Genomic DNA, 19,561 nt, shown 5'->3' on the forward strand with positions numbered 1-19,561 from the left:
TGGCAGAAGCTTGGACAAGTAACAGGCGCTCACTCTGTTATGCGGCACTTGGGATTTGATCCGCCAAACTGCCGACCTTCTGATCGACAAGCTCAGCGTCCTAACCCACTGAGCCACCGTGTCCCTTCAATTTATAGAATACTCCCCCTGCAAATCAAAGAGGATGAATGAGAAACTATCATTGTATCCAACTAATGGAATCCAATGAAGGACAGTGACCTTTGCTTAAATAATCTGCTGAGTTCCCAGTTTCTGATCATAACAAGCCAAAAGGAAATCCTGCTAATCCTCATAAAGGCTCAGTCTCCCTAAACTTAGGGAAAGATAGGATTTTGATTTTGCCTCCTTTCTGTGATGTTTATACCTAGGTAATCTGTAGATGGCATATTCCAAAAATTACTCACAGCAGGTCCTGGTGGTCCCCCTGCTCCTGTCTCGCCATCTTTGCCAGGAAGACCCTGAGAGAAACAGGTGCAGACAAAAAGCCTTCATTAATCATGTCAACTCTCCTTCCTTTACCCCTTAGCTAGTAATCCTTGCTCTGGGAAGAGGACGCATGAGGAGGACAGGGAGGAGGAGGAGGAGAAGAACAGTTTTCATGGGGTTTATGCATATTTCTGGAACCTCTTGTCTTCTTCCTTTTAATAATTCTCAAAGAGAAAAATGTTCAGACAAATATGTCAAGATTTGTCAAAATGGAATGAAAATTTGTAACTCTGGGGGAAAAAAAATCTAGGATTGCTGTTGCTTGCTTCTCCTCGCTGAGGGCAGCAGGCACTCCAAAGTGTCCGCCTAGCAGTTATAAAAGTGTAGCACAAACACACTTCATCCGCTGTACCTATTGGCATTAGGTGCTCTGTACACAAGTGAAATGTTCAAGAAAGAAAGGAGACCTGGGGACGTGCACCCATATTCTGAGGCTTCTAAAGCAGGCGCATGATTCTGAACAAACAAAATTGCTTTTCAAATAGTTCAAGGTTCTGCATCCCTTTCCAACTAATTCTACCAAACGAGTTTGTTTCACTGTTAGAAATGGGGTTGATGAGCTTCCTTGTGAATACATTTGTAGGAAACTTAAAGAAGACAGAACAGCAACACGGAGTTGTGTAAGTAGTTTTAATGTGCTTCTGTACCAGCACTGATTTGTTTGCATAACTGGTCGGGAGAATATAAATAAATAAATAAATATAAATAAACCTTTATTGTCAAAGTACAACACGTGTACATTGAGATTAGCTGAGCCTCCCCCCCGTGCTCTCTCTCCCCAACACACAGTGACAACAAACCCTCCATCCTACCACACCATGTGAACCAACTACACCACACACCGACCTCCCAAGTCAATTCTGCATAAGATTATGTCCCATTTAAAAGCCTAACAGCCCACGGATAAAAGCTATTTTTCAGCCTATTGGTACGGCTGGCTATATTCCTATATCTCCTACCGGATGGTAGGAGAGTAAAGAGATACCGTCCAGGGTGTGAGTCGTCCCTGAGAATTTTCCTCACTCTTCCAAGGCAACGAGCCCTGGCGATGTCATCCAGTGGTGTCAGGGGACAGCCCACAATGTCTTGTGCTGTGCTCACTACCCTCTGTAATACTTTCCTGTCTGCGGCTGTCAGACCAGCATACCAAACCACAATACCATACGAGAGGACGCTCTCTATAGTAGACTGGTAAAAGAGGGTCATTAGCCGTTGTTCTACCCTGTTCTTCCACAAGACCCTAAGAAAGTGAAGCCTCTGTTGGGCCTTTCTAGCCACCTGGGTTGTGTTAACTTTCCATGTCAGACCTTCACAGATCATTTCCCAAAGCTCTTATCACTGCACCTCAACATTTAAGATCTCGGCTAACATCTGCCCTCCACAGATGTGGCCTAAGAAGGCAAGAAGAGGATGGACTCTTCTCTGAGAGATATGGAGAAACTTAGATATTTTCATTACAAAGTGGGGCTGGGTTATTTAACTTTTTAGAGAAAGTATATAAACAGAAAAAGACTTTTTAACTGTAGAAGGACAAAGAATAAACTCACTCGTAGTCCAGGAGCACCAGGTAGCCCTTTCTCACCAGCTTTACCAGCTTCACCCTAAATAGAAAGATAAACAAAATAATTTATAAGCACATTTTATTAAAGATAAAGCATCCACCTGGAGAGCCTCTACTTCTCAAACTCTGTGTCCTCTGATCTTACTCTTTCTCCATTGTTATAACAGGATATAGCATTTTATGGGACCACAGTAACTATCTAAGAGACGAGGAAAAGATATGAGAAGAAAACAGGAGTCAAAATTTTATTTTTAGGACTTGAGAATGGTTGGGAGAAAAAGGGGAGGAAAATACAAAATCAGATAAACCATCTGATTGGGATTAAATAATGACTTCTTATTTCTGGTGATGTTGAATAGATATTTGGCCTGAAGAGTAAGTTTTTGGGAAATGTCTAAAATGGTAACAGTTTTTGCTATCTAAACGGAGAGTGATTATTTTGGGCAATGTTTAATACTTCTTCATTTCCTTGTTGTAATGTTTAATTGTTAAGAGATAAAGAAAACACGGAATAAATAGAAAAAAGGGCTATATTTTTATGTTATTAAGTATTTTTGTTAATTTACATTAGATCTTTGCTGATTAATAAGGAGAGCTGAAGATTTAAAGATGAGTTTTTGGAAACTAAGGTGAGGTATAGAATGAAAGGTTAAGGTAAAGGTAAAGGTTCCCCCGCACATGCGTGCTAGTCATTTCCGACTCTAGGGGCCGGTGCTCATCTCCGTTTCAAAGCCGAAGAGCCAGCGCTTGTCCGAGGACGTCTCCGTGGTCATGTGGCCGGCATGACTAGACGCCAAAGGCGCACGGAACGCTGTTACCTTCCCACCGTAGCGGTCCCTATTTTTCTACTTGCATTTTTACGTGCTTTCGAACTGCTAGGTGGGCAGAAGCTGGGACGAGTAACAGGCGCTCACTCTGCTACGCGGCACTCGGGATTCGACCCGCCAAACTGCCGACCTTCCGATCGACAAGCTCAGCGTCCTAACCCACTGAGCCACCGCGTCCCTATGAATGAAAGGTTATGTGGCTGTATTTTAAGAGAGAATGATGAGCTGTTAAGCTACTTTGGGATTTTTTTTGCTAGAAACCAAGAAAAATGTAATTTTGATTTGGGGATTTGATGATTAAATTATATGAAACTATAGAAGTAATTAGGCTATTGTTAATTTTAGAGTAAGAGTTGGATGTACTTCTCATCTATTGCTGTACCAGACAAAGTCTGAAAGTCTTTCTTTTTTCTTTCCCTTTTCCACACTTTTTTCTTGCTTTTGGTCTGATTCTTTTCCATTTTCTATTTTTTTCCCCTTGTTTGTTTACTTTTTATTCATGTTCTCAAAATGTAATAAAATCGTATTTTTTAAGAAAAGACTACAGTAACTCGTCAAATTAGGGAGAGCAGAGAAAGCATGGTAAATAGGGGAAAACGATGGCTAAATTGGAGAACTCCAGAGGCCTTTCTCTTAGCCAGCCAAATGTCACACCTGCTCCCTATTTCCCTTCAAAAGTGCCTGGGTCATGCTTCTAGGAGCCAGATATAGCTTCACTTACATTAGCACCTTTGGGGCCTGGGAAACCCATAACACCAGGCTGACCACGACCACCTTGAGGACCAGGAGGGCCAGGCCGTCCATCTTCACCCGGAGTACCCTAGAGAGAGGGAGAAACGTATAGGTATCCCCTGCAAAAACTGGTAAATGGCAAGCCACTATAGACCTAACCTGGTAGAAAGGCTAACTTGGCTTGGAAAAGAGGCTCTTTGCTTTATTAACCTATTTTTAAAAGGTCAGTGCAAAACATATATACATACATATACATATACATATACATACATACATACATACATATATATATATATATATATATATATATATATATATATACACATACACATGCATGTATAATAATAATAATAATAATAATAATAATAATAATAATAATAATAATAATAATAATAATAATAATAATAATTATTATTATTATTATTTGGAAGGGACCTTGGAGGTCATCTAGTCCAACCCCCTACTCAGGCAGGAAACCCTATACCATTTCAGGCAAATGGCTGTCCAGTCTCTTTTTAAAAACTTCCAGTGTTGGAGCTTTCATAGCTTCTGGAGGCAGGTAGTTCCACTGGTTAATTGTTCTAACTGTCAGAAAATTTCTCCTTAGTTCTAGGTTGCTTCTCTCCTTGATTAGTTTTCATCCATTGCTTCTTGTACTGCCTTCAGGCGCTTTGGAGAATAGCTTGACTCCCTCTTCTTGACTCCCTCTTACACATATGTGTGTATGTGTCTGTATACACACACACACACACACACACACACACATATACACATACACACACACATATATATATATACGTACATACATATATACACATACATACATATATATACATATATACATACACATACATACATACGTACATATATATATATACGTACATCCATCCATACATACGTACATATATATATATATATCTATATACATATATACATACACATACATATATATATATATAAGCTTCCTTCTCCCAGAAGAAGGAAGCTGAAGCCACCAGCCTGAGGATGACGGATGGGATTCCGTCGAAACGTTGCTCCTACACCTTCAATTCTACGCGGGGAAAAAACCCGAATGATCAAAGATCCATATATATATACATATATATATATGCATGGTATGGAATTACACAGGAGAACAGTACTTTCTTTCTTCATCCGACACAATCACAACCAGGGGTCACCTGCTATGCTAATCCAGGTTGTTGGCTTAATATATTGTCTTAATCAGTGGTGGGATTCAAATATGTGAACAACCGGTTCTCTGTGTGGATGCCGCTTCCAGAAGTCCATTCTGGGCCTGGGCAACAAAAAAAGTAGCTACCAGTTCTGCCGAAGTGGTGCGAACCGGCTGAATCCCATCACTGGTCTTAATCCCCCCACTGTGGTTTATAAATCATGCTGTATATCTTATTAAGTTGTGGAAATATGGCTGTATATGGTTCACTCAATAAACTATGTGTAAGCAAATAGTGGCTTAGCGCAGTATGTGAAGGTCAATAGCTTTAAATCCAACTTCAGTATTTTTTTAAATTCTCCACACAAGCCAATGCAAAGGAAATGTTTGCAGTTCTGCATTATTTTATTATCATAGTCTTCTATCTTAACCATGTTCTCAAACATTCTGCATGCCCCAAGAGGAAAACTACAGAATTTTACTTACAGATGGGCCAACTTTGCCTTGAGGACCAGCATCCCCAGGACGACCAGTGAGTCCCTAGTAACAAGAGATTATAAAAAAAAGAAGTTAAGACAGTTTTTTACTTCTTCAAGTGTTGCCAAAAAAATTAATTCTGTCAATTTACCCAGTGCTTTCATTGTCTTAAGCCTTAAGGAACAGTACCTGAAGCAATATGCCCAAGATACCTGGCTGAAAGATTGCATAACCTGTTTTTATTTTATTTTATTTTATTTTATTTTATTTTATTTTATTTTATTTTATTTATTTTTATGCCACCCATTTCACTGTCCAAAGCAACTCTCGGCAGCTTTGTCTAGCAAAAACAGTGTAGCATTTTAAGTGACGGATCAAAATAAATCACAAATAAAAATGATCCAAAGAGATCCTTTTACCACTGTAAGTTCAGATACAGCTGCAATTGCTACAATCAAACTGCTCTTAACTTTTTTCTGTCTGCAAAAACAGCAAAACTCACTCCTTCTAACTCACACCTGGCACTGAAAATGGGGCATATGCCAGTATTAAATCTACAGATTTAAACCTGGCCCTTCCTGAGGAACATTTTTGAGTCAAGATTGTTCAAACAGGGTCCTGTGTGGACACAAAATTTAATCTGGAAGCTCTGAGAATTATGGATGCCACAAAACTGGCTTAGCATATTTGAGAGGCAAAAATGGAAAATTCAGTTTTCTGTATCCACTTGATGCCATCTAGTGGTTACTTGTACCTCTACTACATCATTACAAGTAGATATATGCTTCTCCTCTCATCTAAATCTAATAATAATAACTTCAGATGGTAGAGATCATAATGGCAATGTCCATCAACTATAGCATACAATGAAATAAAGCAAAGATGGATTATACAAGATGGCATGACATTAGTTCATTATGAAGTCCCACCAGGCATTATATATACTCCAGTATCTTTTTTAACCAAATACAAAACATAAAACAGCTCCATATTGTCTCTTACACACAATCCTCATTAAATGATTGCTATTGAGACCGGCCACTTAGTTGTTAAATGAAGCAGTCGCTAAGTGAAGCTAACTATGCCTATGTTCTTACTTCAGCTTTGCTTTGCTTTACAGAACTGCAAAGGTCATAAATGTAAGGACTGGTTGCTCAATGAGGCAGTTGCTAAACGAGGATTGTTTGTATAACCCCTTGCTTTTAGAAATAGAAATAGAGACCCAAAGCAAAAAGTATCCAATTCTTCAGATATACTTTAAAAAGCACACTAAAATGCAGAGACATCACCCTGTCAACAAAAGTGTGTATAGTCAAGGCTATGGTCTTCCCAGTTGCCATGTATGGCTGTGAAAGTTGGACCATAAAAAAGGCTGAGCGCCAAAGAATTGAGGCCTTTGAACTCTGGTGCTGGAGAAGACTCCTGCGAGTCCCTCGGACTGCAAGGCGATCAAACCGGTCAGTCCTAGAGGAGATCAACCCTGACTGCTCTTTAGAAGGCCAGATCCTGAAGTTGAAACTCAAATACTTTGGCCACCTAATGAGAAGGAAGGACTCACTGGAGAAGAGCCTAATGCTGGGAAAGGTTGAGGGCAAGAGAAGAACAGGACAACAGGGAATGAGGTGGCTGGATGGAGTCACTGAAGCAGTAGGCGTGAGCCTAAATGGACTCCAGAAGATAGTAGACAACAGGAAGGCCTGGAGGAACGTTGTCCATGGGGTCGCGATGGGTCAGACACGACTTCACAGCTCACAACAACTTTAATCCATCCGTATAAACCCAACTTGAAGCCACAGCAGTGTGAATGCTTTTCGTTTCTCTACACACACACAAAATGTCTTCTACTACCTGACACCACCTGCATACCAGGTATATTAATGCACGTGCTTTATAAGCAGGCTTGATTCACTTATATATAAATAGTAGCAATACTATGAAGACAGGTCTTCTCAGGTTAAGTGATATTCTTCCACAGTGATGTGGGGTTCGCTTGACTAGTTGTTCTTCACACTTCGGGGGCATCTCCCTTACATGGCTTATTCAGTTCCACATTGGTCTTACCCGGGCACCAGGCAAGCCAGGTTCTCCAGGTCGCCCAGGATCTCCAGGGGCACCTTTGGGTCCTCCAAGACCAAGAGGGCCACGTTCTCCAGGAGCACCCTAGTTAAGGAAGATTTAAGCAAGAAATACATTAGTCAAAGATTTTCTGAAGAACACCAGGAAAATCTGTATTTGGGCCAACCATCTACCATCAAATTATTTCTGGACCCACGTACACTATATATTTTAAAGAGGTTTAAAACTCATTTAATTATTCTGACATCCTGGAAAAAAACAACAGAAGGGATGAACAGAAAATAAGCTAGATTTACGATATATCTGCATCCTAATCTTAATTATTTACCTACATCTGTAGTAAAATAATTCCTCCTCAAGCTAAATTACAGAGAAGGACAGTAGTAATCACAAATGGATTTATTCAGTCATTCAATTTCTCTCCTACCTTTTTTTTCCCAGGAGTTCAGCTTGGTATACCCAGCACTATCTCCTCCAATTTTTCTTCCCCCAAAATAACAAAATAGCGAGATAGGCTGAGCTAGCAGACAGTGACCAGCCCAAATTTACTCAATGAACTGCCCTGCCTGACCCTGAGGCTGAGTCTGGTCCAAGGTGTCTTCAATCCTACTTCAGTAACTGAGCTGCCGTACCACACTAGTTATGAAAGAGAACTTTATGAAAGAACACAGACTTTGTGAAAGAACATAGAACTTTATGAAACAATATAGGACAGGGGTAGGCAACCTTGGCTCTTTTATGAGTCGTGGACTTCAACTCCCAGAATTCCTGAGCCAACCATGCTGAGGGGAAAGGGAGAGGTTTCCAAGCTGAGCCATGCTGGCTCAGGAATTCTGGGAGTTGAAGTCCTTGAGTCATAAAAGAGCCAAGGTTGCCTACCCCTGAAGATACTTCTTTAGTTTATACTAATTTGGGGAGTTTCTTCTTTCTAAATGCATGCCTTCTGCACCCAAATCTAATTGGTAAATTGTGGATTTTAGAAGTAAAACTCCACAGGACTGCTCATCCCCTATCCTAAACACTATACATCTATGAAATGGAACCTTTCCAAATAAAAATGTCAATTACAATTGATTCTAAAGATATATTATAGCATATCTACAATGTGCATACTATGTTTTCTGCGAAAGAATGCATAAGCTAGGACACTATTGAAGGAAACACAGAACACCATTTTCAGTCAAAGAACACAAAGAAAAAATAGTACCGTCTTTCTAATTATTATTTTTTAAAAATGTTATTCCAGTGAAAAGGCAGCAAGTTCAACACTCACTTTGGGACCAGCTAATCCATCCTGACCTGGAAAACCACGATTCCCAGGGGAACCCTGAAAGCAAAAATAATAATAATAATTTCAAAGTCAAGGACAGCACCATCATTACCAAAGATTCAGCAGGAACTCTAGGCCTCTTATAGCTCTTTTAGAACAGGGACACAGCAGAAGCAAGAACCCTCAGTAGGCTACCACAGCTGATGAATGAACTAACAATATAATTACTATACACCAGAAATATCTGTGTGGATCTAAATAACATAGCCTGTTCTAAGGGGAAAGACTCAGTGATCTTAAGACCATTTTGCATAGTAGGGGCACCTCCGTCTCTGCCATTCCCAGATGTACATGCCTGCAATGCCAGTTTGGCATCTGCCTTTGGCGTAAGAGCCAACTTATTTTCCAATGGAAAACCAAAAGTTTTAAATTGGAAAACTTAGTACTCTTCAGAATTTGAGGCAGGCCATTTCCCCATTGGAAGGACATTGGGCATTATGCTCTTTCCAATTCCTGAATTTCGGTTGTATAAAGCAAAAGTTGAATTGACAACTGTACTTCTCCCTCTCAATAGCCCAGGCAAAGCAAACAAGGATGGAAACAATGAAATTCTTCTCTCCCACTACCATGCCCCTAGGAGGTGTGTATGGGTTGGGAGGATTTGTGCCTGAGTGGCAATATGGCCACTTAAGAACAAGGTACATTAACGCGGTGGCTCAGTGGGTTAGGACGCTGAGCTTGTCGATCAGATGGTTGGCAGTTTGACGGGTCGAATCCTGAGTGCCGCGTAACAGAGTGAGCACCTGTTACTCGTCCCAGCTTCTGCCAACCTAGCAGTTTGAAAGCACGTAAAAATGCAAGTAGAAAAATAGGGACCACTACGGTGGGAAGGTAACAGCGTTCCGTGCGCCTTTGGCATCTAGTCATGCCGGCCACATGACCACGGAGACGTCCTCGGACAAGCGCTGGCTCTTCGGCTTTGAAACGGAGATGAGCACCGGCCCCTAGAGTCGGAAACGACTAGCACACATGTGCGGGGGAACCTTTGCCTTTTTTACATTAACTATAGTCTATGAATGCAACAAATAACAGCAACAGAGTCCTATAGCTACTCTGGCCATGAGCTCTGAATCAAATGCAATTTTCTCTTTATAGCTTCTGTGCCTCAACGCTCCAAACATGTTTGCGTTTAAACATGAGTTCACTCTACAGGAGCTCTTGTGTTACAATCTTTAAAAGATTAAGAGACTGCTACTCTGGGGGCCAGAACTCAATAGTCTCAAAAAGTATGGGTCACTAACACGTCTTTATCATGCATTATCTGGGATGCCTTTTATTCCAACAGTTTCAATCAAAATAGCCATTAACTGTAAGACACTACCTTAGGCAACTTCCAATCTAAGTTTAATTAACCCTTTGCTTCGAATTTACACCACATGTTGGAGAGCCACTGCCTCGGATGGGAAGAGGAGTCAAGCAGGGAATTAGCTTAGACTCACTACATAGCCACAAGAGGGCCAGATCTAACCCCCCTGGATGCCTTTGAGCCTTATCTGGTCTTTTCCAGGCACGTGCTACCAGTCTGGGGAGATTCCTGTGCAATAGGCATAGAGCAATAAAGTAGCTAGTTTAAGCTCTACACATATGGGTCTGGTTGTTTGCGCCTGACATCACATGACTGAGCGTCATTCCAGGACTACTCCCTGCAAATGGTATCACTTACCCTCTCTCCGGGTGGTCCAACTGGTCCTGCAGCTCCTGGCTCACCACGAGCTCCTCTCTTCCCTTCTTCGCCAGCTGGGCCAGGTGCTCCTTGTGGTCCCCCAGGGCCCTGGGGATGAGAAAAAGTAAAGAGGCTTAGTTACATCTTTCATATTCCTTTATCTTTTATCCAATAATGTCAAAGACCTATCAATGATCACTCTAGTTTTTAGAAAAACATTTTGAAAATCACCCAGAATTTAGGTGACCCAATCCCTTTAGCAGGATAATTATGCAGAGAGACAATCTCAGGGATTTTTCATTTTTATCTTCAACGTTTCGAGTGTCATTTCTTTGTTGCCCAGTGGATTAGTTTTAAAAAAAATTGTTATGGATGGGCAGGACAAGACTTGGGCCTTGCTCTAGCCCATGGGCTAAAAATCTTTGCTTGACTGAAAAACTTTAGTTGAGACATCCAGATGGTAATGCTGCATAAGATTAAATAAAGGATTGGCAATAGTTGTAATTTTGTTTCAAAGCCCCAGTAAGAGTTGATGGCCATCAGCAATCTTCTGATATTATGTTTGAAAGAGGAGTTATGAGATGGGTAGAAATTACTCATCATTCTTATCCCCAAATATGAAAGCTAAGGGAGTAGCAATTTCTCTCTCTCTCTCTCTCTCTCTCTCTCTCTCTCTCTCTCTCTCTCTCTCTCTGTGTGTGTGTGTGTGTGTGTGTGTGTGTGTGTGTGTGCATATAGTAGCAAAAAGTAGCAAAAAGCCAGCCTACATTAGAATCAGAAATGGCAAGAGCTATTTTATTCTCACAAAACCAGTGGCTCTGACTTTCTCTAGTTATCTGATGGGGACAAATATTTACAGGAGCATAAATGCTATGAACCCTTCAGCTTACACTCAGTCTATCTATTCATCTAAATAAAACTTGCATCATAGTTTTATGAAATTCCAATGATTTCCAGGATTTTCTATTCATTTATTTGTATCTTTTTAACAATGCACTTCCCTTTCCACAGCTGCTTCTTAGAAGGCCTCCGAGATTTTATTAAAAAAAACAAAAGGAGATGTGTTCAGAAATACATGATGCACTAGACTAGAGAAAAATGCTTGCAATTTTCTTTTATCTTTGGGGAGGAATGAAAGGGATTCTTTTTTAGCAACGCATTAGGTGAAACCTTAAGAGGCAGGATAAGATCTGTGGGCTAGTTGAAAAGATAGTAAATAAGTAGTGGCAGAATATAATTTCTCTTAGCCCAGCTATTGGCTAAAGGACTCCCACTTTGCCGCTGTTTGTGTGGAAACTTTAGACTTGCAAAGATGTACCTGTGATTGGGCCTAAAACAACTTAATTCTGAACATATTTTCAAATATGCAGACATCCTGGATCAGTGGTGGGATTCAGCCAGTTCGCACCACTTTGGCAGAACCGGTAGCTAATTTTTTTGTCGCCCAGCCCCAGAATGGACTTTCGGAAGCGGCATCCACACAGAGAACCGGTTGTTCACATGTTTGAATCCCACCACTGTCCTGGACCCATCCCATGTTTAAACTGTACAGGTAATCTCTGTTTGGTGACCACAGCTGGGACTGGCAACCTGGTCATTAAGTGGTCTTATTTCAGCCTTTCTTTGCATTACACACCTACAAAAGTTGTAAAGGCAAGGACCGGTTGCAAAGTTACTCTTTCATCACTGTCGTAATTAGAAAACAGGCAGTTGCTAAATGAGGACTACCTGATTAAGATGATAGACTATTCATCTGGAAAGATTCAGATACACAAAAAGGACACACAAAAAGGAGAGTGAGCCAATGGGAAAAGGAGAAGGGGAAGCATACAAAACTTCCTTGTATGAGTCAGATGCATGGCTGATATTGCCTAGTATTTTTCCTGTTAGTGCTTTCATAGAACAAGGTTCTTTTTCAGCTCTGCTACCAAACAAACATTTTATTATATGCCTTAAACAAGGGATTTTACAAGGGTTCCAAATGGTGATCTTTATAAGCAGCCTCAGACCTTTTTAATTGGAAATTAAACTGAGTATATAAAACAACTGAGCCTGGGACCTTGTGTATTCAGCACATCTCTCCTATCAAAGCTTTAGATTCCTACTGGCATCCAGCTTGTGGTTTTAAAGGAACGAATTATTATTTTTATTCAGGTGCTTATTCTATGACCCAGGCTGTAGAAATCTGGATGACCAGTAGATGAGAGGAAAGATCTCGCTACCACTTTGCTCCCGTGCAGTGGCCATTTAGATTTTTGTAACGCAGTTTGAGTAGCCCAAAGTTATTTAGTAATGAAAAGGCATAAACTTGGTTCCATCCTACCTTTTAGGCATAAGCTGGTGATGAGAAAATGGGATTGTAGTCACCTACTTGCTGCTGGCATCTGTCCCATTTTATGTTAAATGTAACATTTCTTTTGTCCAGAATGAAAAAATCTAAATATAAGTCTACAGACTAGCAACTACAACTTTACAGATTTTGTAGAGGATTTCAGTTGTACATTTGATCCTAATAGTCCCTCTACACAGGGAGTATGCAAACAAGCCATCCCTATATAAAAATCTAGCGAGCCCAGAGAAAATACAGATATTTATTTTGATGAGCATCAGGCTACTCATTCACCAAATCCACATATAACACAGAAAAAAATGTGAAGAAATTTATTGAACACTTTCTCAACCTTTTTGATTTGAAAAAAAATGCAATTTCAGTTACAAGTGCATGATCAATTTTTTTTTAACTTTTTCCAAGTACTATTTGGAGTCCGAATTTCCAATGATTTATTATATGCCTCCTTTGAGCATATTAAAGGAGCCTTGTAATTATCAGAAGAATTACAGTGATTTCTGCATATTATATAATGAAATCAACCCTCCTCCCAATGGTTGCCCTTCATATGGGCTGGGATTACAACTCTCAGAATTCCCTAGAGAGTTTCCGTAGAAACAGAACTTTGACAAAGAGTATAAAAAAGAGCACAAATTCAAGTCTAGCGTAAAATGACATGCACATGATCAATTACTTACAGGTTCACCCTTGGGGCCTTGTTCACCTTTGAAGCCTGCAATTCCAGGCTCACCCTACAGAGATAGAAAGAAAAAATGTTAAGAGAATAGAACAACATCTGTATCACTTTAGGCTACCTACTGATCAAACCAGCAAAACTTTTAAAGCAGTATCCGATGCAGGGGATGTTTTAACAGTAAAGAAGGTGCTCACTCCTTAGATGAAAAGCAATCATTTTGAAACCAGGGGGTTTGTAACAGCACCTGTTCAGTTCAGCCTATTACTTATCCATTATTAAATAGGCTTCATTTCCCTATTTAGATATAATACCCTCCAGTAATTATTTTTTATACTTTTTATGAATTTTCCAGGATATGCCTGCAATCTTTTACAGCTTCTCAAATCCATCATGCTGTCGGTTATTGCATGGACATCATGATTCTTCAGTAAAGAGGTTGATATAAGGTGCATGTCTAGAAGACCAATAATTTCACATTGGAGAATTCTTCAGGAACAGGTGGGTTTCCATTCAGGTCTCCAAAGCTTTTTTATTATTATTATTATTAGTTTATAAAAACATATACCTGTATTTCTTATCCCTTCTAGTTGACCAGCAATGCAATCCCAAGCGAGTTAAACCAGAAATAAGTCTTTGAGCTCAAGATGACTTTCTCTTTAGTATGTTTGTTTAGGATTGAATTTTCCAGCTGTCATCTTCCCAAACTTTAACTCATGTACAGTGAGAATTAATTACATTTTCTGTAGTCTCTTTGTGCTCTTTTAGCAATACTTCATATTGTCACACATGTTTTTAAGGGATCTCCCTCTCTCTCTCTTTCTTTTCTCCTTATTTTCTGAGATTCATAGAAAGTTAAGGAAACCAAAAAGAAAACCAATCATTACTCCTTGCCAGGTTTTAGAGAAACTCAAATATATTTCTCATCACTTTCAAATGCCTCCAAAACAATCAAGTAGGGAAAAATTGCACCCCCGTCCCTTAGTTCCACATGTAAAACTTTATGGAAATAATGGACAAGCGGCAACCATTATAATAGTTGCTGTAGGCAGGCAAAGTTTATGAAAAGTGGTTATTGTTCTTTAACCATCCATGCCAAATCCCAGTTAAGATCAGCATGACAAGAAGCCATCCAGAAACAGCCTCAGAATGAAGCACCCATGATACGAATCACCCAGAATGAAGGCAGCCCAGTTGAAGAGGCAGGATCCTGAGCAATCAATTGGAGTACCAGGCACGTCACAGTTTCACAGTTTCTTACCGCCTGACCTTTGGGACCCAAAGGTCCTGTGGCACCTTGTGGGCCAGGTGGTCCACGTGGGCCAGGAAAACCAGGAGCACCAGCAATGCCAGGAGCGCCCTGTTAATCGAACCAAGAAACCCAGAGTTAGGAATGAGAAACGCAGGGGGACTGAGACACAGCAGGCTATTCAGAAAGATCACAATTGATGTTCAGAATTTTGACAGGTAACTTAGATCAGAGATTATGTGAATGTTCCTCAAGTCTTCCAAGGTCTCCAATTAGCTTTGCCTTTATAGTTCACCTAATGTACTACTTACTGCTGATCCTTTGGCACCAGGGATCCCATCATTGCCAGGGTTGCCCTAAAAGCAAGAAGAAATCTGTAAGCAAAATACCTTTCAAAAATCGTTGTCATTTCGGAGATTTTAAGAAAATAATTTGCTTAACTTTACTAAATTGCAAGCAAAGCAACTGGTAAACTATTCCTTCTCTTTAGTCAAGTTATAAAAGGTCATTATAAAATATAAAATGTAGTAACTAAAACACATTAATTACTTCTAATATGTGACTTAATTGAAACCCACAAAATTATCTTATACATATCTTTTGATTAGAATATGTTTGATTAATATTATAGGAGAGTAATGCCTCGTACAGTAACAAACTATAAACAGGTGGCTTAAAGCACAACATCACAACCATATTTTTTCCTTCCCAAGTTATTCACAGACAAGTGTTTAAATGAAGGACATTGTATCAAATGAGGATTTTTTTCACCATAACTAATAGTCTGATAAAGGTGAAGAAACCCAAAACAGCAATGGATAGAAAAGTTCTGGTCTTGAAATATGTCAAAATAATTTGGAGTAAACAATTATCAAATGAACAATTATTTAATTTGCAATTACAGCTTAACTTGTTATTATGGTTTTATAAAACAAATTAGAATTTGCTTCCTAAAACCTCAGTCCCTACAAAAATTCAAGGAGTTTCTAATATGAAAAAAGTAGATGTTAGTTCTTATCTTGAATTTTCCAAAATTCTTGCCAATGTTATAATTTGTATCTCATTAAGAGACAAACAAATGGGAGATTCCCCTCCCATTTGTAGGCACATTTTATTTTCTTATAATTAGATCATCGTGGGCAAGTGAAGATGATAGTGTGAAAACGTGTAGGTAACTGTGGTTTTTGTACAAACCTTTGTAGGTGACTGTTATAGAAATGGAACGGGTGAAATATATCACACAGGCTCCACATACTACATTTGACTTTGATGGACCAGATAAAAAAAAACAAGGCACTATTCCAGCATTGAAATGTTGTGCACACTGTTAGTGCTTTATGAATTTAGAATTCAGTATTGTGAGCCAAATGGTAAGACATATTTCTAGATACAATAAACCTGAGATTTAGCAGATTAATAGAAGCAAAGAAGTATTTATTAAAGCAGAATGTTTGTTAAATCCAAAAGAAATTTTAGATGTGTATATTGTATATATTTTATGTAAGCTTAAAATGGGAATGGGATTTTATGCATATGCATTTTGCACAAATATTTTACGAATTTTGCACAAATGTAAAAAGGCAGATGAGACTTTACACATGCATAAAGCTACATGGTGGATGGACAGATTTTTTGTGTTGCATCCAAAGTTCACTAAACTAAAGTCCACTAAAACTGGTAGCATTTGCAAATTACAAACAAGGGTAATTTCACCTACAGCTATGTCTGAGTATATATGTATGCTCATTCACATGTTAACAGCAGCAAGAACAGCCATTATTCCCAATCCCAAAATGATGGCTGATCAAACAGAAAGCGGGGGGGGGGGGGAGTCTATTGTGGTCTCCTTCCTCCTTACATAGAAAATGGCCAAGGATTATAAGCAACCCATTGGTTGTAGATTGCCTATGTGTGAACTAAGACATCTTCATATCATCTAAAGATTCTGGATCCTATTGTGTTGTGGCTTCTGGAGAGCAGGAAGGATGCCAAGACGATGAGTACAGCATAGCAGCTCTTTATTAGGTAAAGGGACTGTACTCAGGAATAGGGGCTACCTGCACTCTTATATATACCTGGCCAGTACCTGGCCAGGTACTCAACCAACCAATCGGGTTGAACCTCTGTTTCCTGCCGAAATGCTTCCCACCAAAACAGTTACAGTTCAACGCCTCCTGGTGGTGACTCATATACACAGCTTTAGGTGTTGCAATAAAGCTTTTATACATAACAGATCCTGAACTTATTTTAAGATCCAGAATACTCACTGAAGGTCCTGCAGGTCCAGGAGAACCAGGGGATCCAGATTCACCTCGAGAGCCTTGGGCACCCTCAGGGCCACGAGCACCAGTGGGACCAGCTTCACCCTGAATAGATATAACGAAAGGAACACAAATTACTACAAAAAAGCCCCCGCAAAGATATCCATAAAGGAAAGGCTGGAAGAAGGGCAGACCATGGCATTCATATGACCCACCTATTTTGCCACTCAATGTGGCTGTAGAGACAAACATTTGAGGTTCTTTTTCCTGGGTGGCTGAGAGGAGTTTAAGGGGCAGAATGACTGCCTTAATGATTTATGGAGATTGTCAGTGTTTGGTAGTGGCCAGTACCTAGCCAGGTACTCAACCAACCAATCAGTTTGAACCTCTGTTTCCTGCCGAAATGCTTCCCGCCAAAACAGTTACAGTTCAACGCCTCCTGGTGGTGACTCTTATACACAGCTTTAGGTGTTGCAATAAAGCTTAATACATAACAGTCAGTCTTCCAGATCATGGTTGTCTCAATCCAAGAACCGATGAAGCTTCTTGGATGAGAAGCAAAATGTTTTCAAAGAAAAACAAAGGAAGTCCAGTTGCCTTTTGAAAAAGCAACTTTGGGGCTGCCTGAAATCTTGCAAATGTTTGAGGCAGTTCTTAAAGCTCCTAAAAACTCTCTTCTATGGGCCATGGCCTTCTATAGTGCAATAGAATTGATAGGGCCTAGAACTCATGGTATTTGCACACACTTCCTGCTGCTGGACAATCAAAGGCTTTCCTGGGTCATACTACTGATAAGCATTTAAATATCATCAGGGGGGAAAAAACTACTAGATTCTTTGTGACCTGTAAGAATAGTCAGGCAGTATCTTATAAGAAGAGCTTGCAACTTGGGGCAAATAGTTTTCTTTTTCATTCCCCCCTATTTTCAGTAGTTACATAATTGTCCTACGTTGGTTGGATTGTTCTTTAAAGGAGACCCTCCCCCCCTTAGATCTCACTTTTTTTTCCTGTAAAGTGGTATAAAGCTAGGATGAATAAAGTGGCATGAAGCTGGGATGCAAACTTGAATACACTGATGATTTGGCCATAGCAGTACAAGAAAAACTCATGGAGGTGGCAGACAGCCTCCTGTCCGAAGATCTTAAAATCTTGGGGAAATTCTTCACTCACTGGAGGCTCACTCCTAGCACCAGCAAAAGGGTAACTACATGCTTCCATTTTAACAACAAACTAGCATTATGAAACCCCCGAAGGTCTACTGAAACAACAACATACTCCCCTATAATCCTCATCCTAGATACCTTGGAGTAACATTGGACCAGACTCTCTCCTATAAGATGCATCTAGAGAGAATACGGTGGCAAAAAAATCATTACTGGGAATAACACGCTCCAGAAAATATGTGGAACTAAATGGGGAGCTTCATCTGCTACCCTGAGTTCATCAGCACCAGGGTTGGTCTACTCCGCAGCAGAATACTGTGCCCCTGTTTAACAGCTGCCATACTAGTAAGTTAGATGCCAGACTCAGCAATACCATCAGGATTATAAGAGGATGTATTAAAACCATCCTGACTTGTTGGCTTCCTGTTCTGAGCCATATAGCACAGCCAGCTTTACGAAGGCAAGATGCACTAGTGAGAGAATGCAGAAAAAGTATGAACAACTCACTCCTACTGGTGCAACCGACCTTCCTCATTTATCAGCCGGAAGACTCCAATGCAGGAAGCCCCCACTGGCACTTGCACAACACCTACCCGACCACTTTAACATCGATTCCCAATGGAAAGCCAAATGGGTTGCTGAATTCTCAAACATAGGTAGAGATATATAGGTAAAGGTAAAGGTAAAGGTTCCCCCGCACATGCGTGCTAGTTGTTTCCGACTCTAGGGGCCGGTGCTCATCTCCGTTTCAAAGCCGAAGAGCCAGCGCTTGTCCGAGGACGTCTCCGTGGTCATGTGGCCGGCATAACTGGATGCCAAAGGCGCACGGAACGCTGTTACCTTCCCACCGGAGTGGTCCCTATTTTTCTACTTGCATTTTTATGTGCTTTCGAACTGCTAGGTTGACAGAAGCTGGGACGAGTAACAGGCACTCACTCTGTTACGCGGCACTCGGGATTCGACCCGCCAAACTGCCGACCTTCTGATCGACAAGCTCAGCGTCCTAACCCACTGAGCCACCGCGTCCCTATATGAGATATATATGACCCCACAAAAAAGGCGCCAGGCTTTGAACGACCACATCAGCAATGGACATTCCTGAATAAGATTCGCATCTCACCCAGCATCTGCTGGGACTCTCTGTATAAACGGGCCACAATATCCTCCCCTCAGTGTGACTGTGAGGGTCCCACGTCAAACTGTAATCATATTGTGACCGGCAGTAAGCTAAGGGCATATGCCGGTCCAGTATCTGATTTTTTTAAAATATAAACAGTGCTGTGTTTCAATGGTTAGATGGCCTAGACATTGATATTTGAACATAGATCTTTTTGACAATTATATTTTATTGTGCTTTACTAATCTAAGTGAAATGTTAATATATATTGCTAGTCCATGATATGCCATATGCTAAAAATAAATTAGCTGTGATGTGAAATATTTCTTTATTTAAAATAAATTAAATCAAGTAATCATAACAGATTACCGTGGTTTCTGGATAAGCCGCTCTGATTTTGACCAAGGAAAGGACGTCTAAAA

General features: G+C 40.2%; 1 protein-coding gene across 1 annotated transcript in view; it reads right to left on the reverse strand.

The window, feature by feature from the left end:
* Positions 1-19,561, reverse strand: part of COL2A1 (collagen type II alpha 1 chain) — a gene marked incomplete at its 5' end in the record, with an annotated part of 88,989 nt that overhangs the window by 29,667 nt on the left and 39,761 nt on the right. The window contains 11 exons of the mRNA XM_083351587.1: positions 405-458; positions 2,034-2,087; positions 3,596-3,694; positions 5,267-5,320; positions 7,319-7,417; positions 8,607-8,660; positions 10,327-10,434; positions 13,354-13,407; positions 14,611-14,709; positions 14,910-14,954; positions 16,866-16,964. Of these exons, the coding sequence (XP_083207713.1) occupies positions 405-458; positions 2,034-2,087; positions 3,596-3,694; positions 5,267-5,320; positions 7,319-7,417; positions 8,607-8,660; positions 10,327-10,434; positions 13,354-13,407; positions 14,611-14,709; positions 14,910-14,954; positions 16,866-16,964 (819 nt within the window). The remainder of the gene's footprint in view (positions 1-404; positions 459-2,033; positions 2,088-3,595; positions 3,695-5,266; positions 5,321-7,318; positions 7,418-8,606; positions 8,661-10,326; positions 10,435-13,353; positions 13,408-14,610; positions 14,710-14,909; positions 14,955-16,865; positions 16,965-19,561) is intronic.

The sequence above is a fragment of the Vipera ursinii genome (assembly GCF_947247035.1).
Source record: "Vipera ursinii genome assembly, chromosome: 2".
NCBI classification, from domain to species: Eukaryota; Metazoa; Chordata; class Lepidosauria; order Squamata; family Viperidae; genus Vipera; species Vipera ursinii.